Genomic DNA, 8,761 nt, shown 5'->3' on the forward strand with positions numbered 1-8,761 from the left:
AAAATGAGATGTTTATTCTCTTGTCATTCAGAGATGTGGCAGACAGGGTGGGTGGATGAATGCTAAAAGAAAAAGAAAGCTAACTGAAGAAACTAGTTGAAACAGAATTCACTTGAACTAAACCTATAGTCCCAAAACTAAAAAGACCCTCGAGAATGCCACTGAATAATTAATAAGCATCCTGTTGAGTTTTGACATTAAAAAGTTTAAAATATGTCAGTTATTCTGTTCAGTGTGGCCAAGTACTGAGTGATGAATATTAGATCATCATCAAATATTAAAATTTAAGCAATTTTAACTCTTCAGCGTTGATAAGTTGGTTATCTATAAAGTCACATAATAGAATATCTCTTTCTCCAATGATACCATATAAGCACAATGCTAAATCTCAGGTAACCTATTAAACATACTTTCAGAATGGCTGTTTCAAAGATGAGACTGTTTAAGTTCAGGGAACAAATCTTTTTTTCTCCCAATGTGTATCCTTTTATTTTATTTTTATTGAAGTATAGTTGATTTACAGTGTTTCACGTGTAGAGGGAACAAATCTTTTTTTCAGTTTAGGTCCAGTGACGTAGCAGAGTTCCTGGCACATTGTAGGTGCTTAATATGTGCTTGTTGAGTGAATTAATATCTAGTATTTTTTAGTAATAGATAAAAATTAAGAAATAAGTTATTTTAAGATGTTGATAAAAACTGACATCTTTTTACCTGTAGTTAAAATATAATTGTGATAAATGGATTATTTCCCATATATAGACACAGATTGCCTTTCAGGATAAAAAATTATGTAGATCTAATTGCTAATTTTTTATGTTTTTTAAGATTTTTATTGAAGGATGGCCAATTGTGGCTCTGCGCTCCTCAGGCAAAACAAATATGGAAATGCTTAGCAGAGAACGCAGTTTACCTTTGTGATCGTGAAGCCTGTTTTAAGTGGTATTCCAAGTTGATGGGTGATGAACCAGACTTGGATCCTGATATTAATAAGGACTTCTTTGAAAGCAATGTACTTCAGCTTGATCCTTCTCTACTGACTGAAAATGGAATGAAATGTTTTGAGCGATTCTTCAAAGCTGTGAATTGTCGAGAAGGAAAACTAGTAGCAAAAAGGAGAGCATATATGATGGATGATTTGGAATTAATAGGATTAGACTACCTTTGGAGGGTAAGTGAAAAGTAGGAACTTTGTAAGCAGTGTATCTGATGTAGTTTTTCAAATAGGTAAGAAATCACATTTGTACAAATGAATTATATGTATGTATGCTGCTCTGATGCTTGTCGCAGGAGGTAGTGATAGTTCATCTTTATCTTACTTTTCTCCCTCCCTCCCCCTCCCCCTCCTTCTGCCACTGATGTTCCTTTTGTCTTGGCTTAGAATCTGTCTGTCCCAGATGTGTTTAGAAGTGAATGCACTGACCATACAGATCTTTCATGCCCCTCCATGAAAGTTATTTTCTTCCCTTTTTTAATTTAAAGTAGACCTCTTTCTTCTTCAGCATTAATTTTAGCTTACCCATTTAATGCTAAAATAGAGGACAGAAAAAAAGACTTTATTTAGAAAGGATTATGAATGTTCACTTTATCAGCACTGTTTAACTTGTGATATTTTTAGATACCTGAGTAAAATATTATCTACTTAAGGCTAATTTTTCCACTAATTTTTCCACCTTTCCACCTTTATAGTATTTATATATATATATATATATTTTTTTTTAGTTGAGATATAATTGACATACAACACTACATTAGTTTCAGGTATACAGCATAATGATTTGATGTGTACGTATTGCAAAATGATCACAATAAGTCTAGTTAACATCTGTCACTACACAGTTACATTTTTTTTTCTTGTAATGAGAACTTTTAAGATTTACTCGAGAATTTCCTGGTGGTCCAGTGGTTAGGACTCGGTGCTTTCACTGCTGTGGCCTGGGTTCAATCCCTGGTTGGGGAACTAAGATCCCAAAAGCTGTGAGGCTTGGCCGAAAAAAAAATTTACTCTCTTACCATTCACGCTTTCAAATATGCAGTTACAGTATTATTACCTATAGTCACTGTGCTCTGCATTACATCCCCAGGACTTACTTATTTTATAACTGGAAGTTTGTACCTTTTGAACCCGTTCACCATATGGCAACCATTAATCTGTTCTCTGTATCTATGAGTTCATTTTTTTGTTTGTGTTTTTTATTTTTTTAGATTGCACATATAAGTGAGATCACACAGTACTTATCTCTCTCCGTCTGACTTATTAGCACTTAGCATAATGCCCTCAAGTTCCATCCATGTTGTTCTAATATAGTATTAATATATTATTCCTATCTTTAAAAATCTGATCACAGCAGTTTATATTGTTTTCTGGATATGAAATATTTTTCTGCAGACAGACCAAGTTGTTTACTTTGGTATTTGAGTATTCAGACTTTAAGTACGTGGTTTTCAACATTTTTAAACAGCAGAGACCCTTTTTAAAAGTCAAAATTTAGATAATACTCCAAAATGTAAAACTAGTTGAAGTGAGAAAGGAAAGCGTGATTTTTTCTTGTGACTCAGTCTCCCTATGCTTCACTCCCTTCCCCCTCCCAAGCCTATTATAGGGTTCATCCCTAAAACTCGTCATCACTCCTAGAGTTCTCTACATAGTTTGAAAACCACTGATATGATTAGATGAGTGATGAAGATCTATACAAATGGGGTAGGGGTGGGTAGCCTTTTATGGTAAGCTGTATTTCATATAATCTTTGTTTCCTTTAATTAATTTGAATTCCTTCCTTAATATCTCACTGCTTGGTTACCAGGGTGTTGAATTGCAGGGTTAAATAATACTAATGACAGCATATTTTATTCTTAGTAAAATGTGTCTTTCTTTCTTAACTTGATTTATTCAAAGACTTGAGTTTTGCATTTGTTATATTTTTGGTCTGTTTTCTCACTTTAATTTTACTTGATTATCAAAGTCGATGTTCCCTTTTAAATTATTGAATGCTGTATTAAAAATAACGGAAGGTATGGTTAGAATGGAAATGCCCAACTAAAATATTTCTTGAAAGGTATTTACACTTAAATCTTTTTGAACCTAGGTGGTGATTCAGAGTAATGATGATATTGCCAGCAGAGCTATAGATCTCCTTAAAGAGATATACACGAACCTTGGTCCAAGGCTACAGGTCAATCAGGTGAGGATTGACATGTATTAAAACTTACACGAATTTGAATTCTGATTGAAGAACTGTTGCTAATAAGAATTTTTTTCTTTACTTCAAGATTAACTAGAAATTGTTTTTGTTTCAATTCGTATTATAAAAACATACCTAAAATATTTAGTCTACATTTCTCTCCTACAGAACGCTGTCTAAATGAGTTTCATCTTGATATAATTATCTTGAAGTGATTATTTTGAGTATAGTTATGGTAGGAGATTTCGGCCGAATTTCTTTCCATTCTGACACCTAATCCTGAAGTTCATGTTTTGTGTATCTAGTTTATACTTGTTAACTTAAATAATGTTAGCTTCCTTTGACAAAACATAGTGTGTGTTTGTTATTGTTGTTTCTATTTTATTGATGTATAGTAGATTTTACAATGTTGTGTTAATTTCTACTGCACAGCTAAGTGATTCAGTTATATATACATTCTTTGTTTATTTTCTTTTCCATTATGGTTTATCAGAGTACCTTGAATATAGTTACCTGTGCTATACAGTAGGACCTTGTTTTTATCCATTCTGTATATAGTAGTTTGCATGTGCTAATCCCAAACTCCCAATCCATCCCTCCCCCACCTTCTCTCCCCCTTGGCAGCCACAAGTCTGTTCTCAAACATATTTTATTATCAATTATCAATATAGATTCTCTCGTTAAATAGGATCATGGTTAAATGAGATCTACCTTTAAATTGTTGCCATCTTTAATTAGATTAATGTTTTATTAATATATATGAAACACTATATACATATAAAACTTGAACTGTCTTTATTTGGCCCATTATTTGTAGGTGGTAATCCATGAAGACTTCATTCAGTCTTGCTTTGATCGCTTGAAAGCCTCCTATGACACACTGTGTGTTTTGGATGGTGACAAAGACAGTATTAATTGTGCAAGACAGGAAGCTGTTCGAATGGTTCGAGTATTAACTGTGTTACGGGAGTATATAAATGAATGTGACAGTGATTATCATGAGGAAAGAACAATTCTACCTATGTCAAGGTTTGTGAATAACTGATGTACTAGTGCTACTTCTTAATTATTTGACATTTTCCTAGCCATTTGATTTTAAAAAGTGATTATGTACAGGAAGAAGGAGAGAGGAAATTTTTCATTTTTTGAAAACGTTAGTGTCTTGCTTTAAAACAGTATTTGTATCTTACAGAATTTTTTTTTTTTTTTAATAGTAGGCCTTTTTTGTTTTGTTTTCAGGATCTGTTTTTTGCTTGTTTTTGTTTAGGGCATTCTCAATTAAATCTAGTTCTTTTTTTTTTTTTAACTTAATGGCTTTCTTTTTTTGGCTGCGTTGGGTCTTCGTTGCTGTGCGTGGGCTTTCTCTAGTTGTGGTGAGCGGGGGCTGCTCTTCGTTGCGGTGCGTGGGCTTCTTGCTGCAGTGGCTTCTCTTGTTGCGGAGCACGGGCTCTAGGCGTGCAGGCTTCAGTAGTTGTGGCTCGTGGGCTCTAAAGCACAGGCTCAGTAGTTGTGGTGCACGGGCTTAGTTGCTCCGCAGCATGTGGGATCTTCCCAGACCAGGGCTCGAACCCGTGTCCCCTACAATGGCAAGCAGATTCTTAACCACTGTGCCACCAGGGAAGCCCTCTAGTTTCTTCTTTTTATTCTGGTTGGTCTTTTTTTGTTTGTTTGGGAGTTTTTTTGCCATTGACTTTGTTGCCTGTTAAGTGTTGCCAGGGGTATTTTGCCGTTGAAGTGCTTTGATGCCATTCATTTCCACTGTTAAAAATAATAGTATAGTCTGGTTGCAGAGTAATTGGAGAGAACTCTTAAAAGCTGCTTTGACAGATAGCCAGTATAGCAAGAGATATTTGAAAATGGTCTACTAACATTTCTCTCTTTTTTTTCTTCCAGTTTTATTGAGATATAATTGACATACAGCCTTTATAAGTTTATAATAATTTGTCTTGGTACATCATGAAATGATTACCACAATAAGTTTAGTGAACATCCATCATCTCATATAAATACAAAAGAAAGAAAAAGGAAAAAATACTTTTCCCTTGTGACAAGAACTCAGGATTTATTCTCTTACCAGCTTTCATATATAACATAGAGCAGTGTTTATTAATCATGTTGAGCATTACATCTCTAATACTCAGTTATCTTATAACTGGAAGTTTGTACCTTTTAACTGCCTTCATCCAATTCTCCCTCCCCCGTCCCGCCCCCCCAGCCCGATAATCACAAATCTGATCTCTTTTTCTGTGAGTTTGTTTGATTTTGAAGTATAATTGACCTACAACACTATGTTAGTTCCTGGTACACAACATAGTGCCTGAATATTTCCTTACATTACAAAATGATCACCATGATTAGTTACCACCTGTCATCCCATGACTCATTTATTTTCTAACTGGAAGTTTGTACCTCTTAAAATTTCCCTTACCTAATTCACTCATCTTCGGGTCTATTAACGTTTCTCTTAAGATTTCACCATTTAGTGTACTCAAATAATATGTATAATTTAGAGATACTTATAGAATGTGAGCCATTAGTATTTGAGTTCTCTTTTTAACCATGAAATTATTAAAATTGCTCCTTGAATATGTTTTTTTTGTATCTTACCTGCAGGAAGATAATATGCCAACATAAATATCATTTTGGGGATGACTTGACATTAGTTGGGCTTTTATAGCATTAAAAATAAATGAAATGTTACTCATGTCTGTTGTAATGTCTTATAACTAGATACCTGTAAACTATAGGTCCAAGAGTAACAACAGTGAAATATGATTGTTGTGTTTTGAAGATTACTATAATATTTGTAGTTAAAAGGAGCAGTAAATATTTTCAAGTTCCTAAAAATAATGTGTCTTTAACTCACTTTCTCTTGTTTAGTAAGAAAATATTCAATTTTAAATTGCTAGCTTTATTTTCTTTGCAAGAAGATTTGAAAATCTGCTGAATATGATGATGGTTTCCCTTTTTTTCCCCCCAGAGCTTTCCGTGGTAAACACCTTTCTTTTATAGTTCGATTTCCAAACCAGGGCAGACAGGTTGATGACTTGGACGTATGGTCTCATACAAATGATACAATCGGTTCAGTACGACGATGTATTCTCAATCGTATCAAAGCCAATGTAGCTCATACAAAAATTGAGCTCTTTGTAGGTGGTGAACTGATAGATCCTGCAGATGATAGAAAGTTGATTGGACAGTTAAACTTAAAGGATAAATCGGTAAGTATCTATAATTACCAAACTTTTCAAGAAAAGCAAACTGGGGACTTGCATTTTTGTAGTCAGCATTTCACTCAGTAAATGTTAATGGAGCATCTGTTATGTGTGAGGCTCTGTATTTTCTGTATTAGGTGTTTGAATTATAATACTAAATAAGACAGGTATTATGGTACCTATAATATAGTAGAGGAAAAGATTTCTGAAAACAAAACTATTTAAGTGGTTATGTTAGACAACAGTTATAAATTATATTTCTAAAAATATAATGTGTAGTTTTTTGTTTTTTGTTGGTATGTCACTAACTTCTGTTTTGTGTATTTTTCCTTGTCTTTGGTACTAACATAGTATATCATTTTCAGCTAATTACAGCCAAACTTACACAAATAAGTTCCAATATGCCTTCAAGCCCTGATAGTTCTTCTGATTCCTCAACTGGATCTCCTGGAAACCATGGTAATCATTACAGTGATGGTCCCAATCCAGAAGTGGAAAGCTGTTTGCCCGGGGTGGTGAGTAGATAGTTTTGAGCTATTGTATGCAAGGCATTTTGCTAGGTTATTTAAGAATAAAGTATACAGAATAGTTCATTTTTCTTGAACTTACAATTTAATGTGGCAGAATATCAAATAACTGTACATTTAACCATAACTTGAGAATGGATCCCTTTGAAAGGTGATTGTAACCTGGTTGAAATTTAAAACCACATTTTGTATAGATATAGTGTTGTTGTATTTACATAAAACTAGCCCATTATACAACTTAATTACAACTGTTGAGTTTATTGAGCAAAATAACCACTGTATTTTGTATTTGTGCCACAAAAATGAATTCTTCAGAACTGTTTCTGTAGGAAAATATCTGCAGTCTTTCTTAGATTGTCAGTAACATATCTTGTTTCTAAAGAAAGTGATTCCTTCCTTCCTTACCTCCCCACAAAAATTTTAATGGCTACAATAATACCAGCCACTCCAGTGTCAGAAGGATTGGCTTTCTACAACAGTTGCATTAGGAATTTAACTGTTGGTGGGCATGGCAGCTGTTTGTTTATACAGAGTCTGACTTGTATGTACAAGAGGAATAGTTTAACAAAACAGTAAAAAAGCTGTCACACACAAAGTACAGGAGGTGGCTTGGATAATGTATTCAGTCTACATTAGGAAGGATTTCTAAAAGTGAGATGATGGGGTAGGCAGACCATTTCAGGATAGAAATGACATAAGCAAAACTATGGAGATAAACCAACACATTTATTTGGGGACTCTTCTTTTGGGGAGGTGTAATTTACAGGTAAATATTTTGTGTATTTTGTATTCTAGATAATGTCACTGCATCCCAGATACATCTCTTTCCTTTGGCAAGTTGCAGACTTGGGTAGCAGCCTAAATATGCCACCTCTTAGAGATGGAGCAAGAGTACTTATGAAACTTATGCCACCAGGTAAGAAATTTCTTTTTAAATGATAATGTTGATAAAGTACATGTTGGACAGTAAAGGGGTATGTTAGCAAATTCTCTTCCTAGATGGAAAATAACAGGAGTTGGCAAACTATAGCTCACTGGCTACATCCAACCCACTGTGTGTTTTTGGTACTGCCCAAGAGTTAAGGATGGTTTTTACAATTTCTAATTGCTGAAGAAAAAATCAAAAGAATAATATTTTGTGACTTATGAAAATTATATGAAATTTAAATTTTGGTGTCCATAAACAAAGTTTTATTGGTGTACAAGCCATGCCCATTCATGTACACGCTGTCTTAGCTGCTTTTGTCTTAGCACAGCAGCAGTTGTGGCAGAGACCATATGGCCTGCAAAGCCTTAAGTATTTACTATCTGACCCTTTACAGAAAAAATTTTCTGGCCCCTGGACTGTGTTTTGGGTCATGTGTCATCTATAGCATTGTTCCTTTTTTATTCCTGGGAAACAACCACTTTCAATTGGTAGCTCTTATTCTTATCTATGTCTATACTATCTGTAAATAATACCCTCATACAACTGTTTGTCAGTTTTAGATACCTACTGATTTTCTGTTGTGTAAATGAAAACTTAACTCTTACTTCCACATTCTTCCAATTTTTTCTTTTCTTTTTTTTGCCACACCATGTGGCAAGTGGGATCTTACTTCCCCAACCAGGGATCAAGCCTGCAGCCCCTGCAGTGGAAGCGTGGAGTCTTAACAACTGGGCTGCCAGGGAAGTCCCTCTTCCAGTTTTTTTTTTTTTTTTTTTGCGGTAAGCAGGCCTCTCTCACTGTTGTGGCCTCTCCCGTTGTGGAGCACAGGCTCCGGACACGCAGGCTCAGCGGCCATGGCTCAGGGGCCCAGCCGCTCCGCGGCATGTGGGATCTTCCCGGTCCGGGAAGATC

At 34.8% G+C, this 8,761-nt stretch overlaps 1 protein-coding gene across 9 annotated transcripts in view; it reads left to right on the forward strand.

Moving 5' to 3' along the window:
• The window catches only part of USP9X (ubiquitin specific peptidase 9 X-linked), a 126,941-nt gene that overhangs the window by 65,758 nt on the left and 52,422 nt on the right, over positions 1-8,761 (forward strand). For all 9 annotated transcript variants that reach the window (XR_003429654.1, XM_027091420.1, XM_027091419.1 and 6 more), the window contains exons 16-21: positions 826-1,168; positions 3,084-3,179; positions 3,997-4,208; positions 6,160-6,400; positions 6,760-6,909; positions 7,717-7,837. Coding sequence is in view for 8 of the 9 variants with exons in the window: in XM_027091420.1 (XP_026947221.1) it covers positions 826-1,168; positions 3,084-3,179; positions 3,997-4,208; positions 6,160-6,400; positions 6,760-6,909; positions 7,717-7,837 (1,163 nt within the window). In the remaining variant the exon portion in view is untranslated. The remainder of the gene's footprint in view (positions 1-825; positions 1,169-3,083; positions 3,180-3,996; positions 4,209-6,159; positions 6,401-6,759; positions 6,910-7,716; positions 7,838-8,761) is intronic.

This window comes from Aethalodelphis obliquidens, unplaced genomic scaffold (genome assembly GCF_003676395.1).
Source record: "Aethalodelphis obliquidens isolate GAN/ISIS:26980383/991018 unplaced genomic scaffold, ASM367639v1 scaffold71, whole genome shotgun sequence".
Lineage (NCBI taxonomy): Eukaryota > Metazoa > Chordata > Mammalia > Artiodactyla > Delphinidae > Aethalodelphis > Aethalodelphis obliquidens.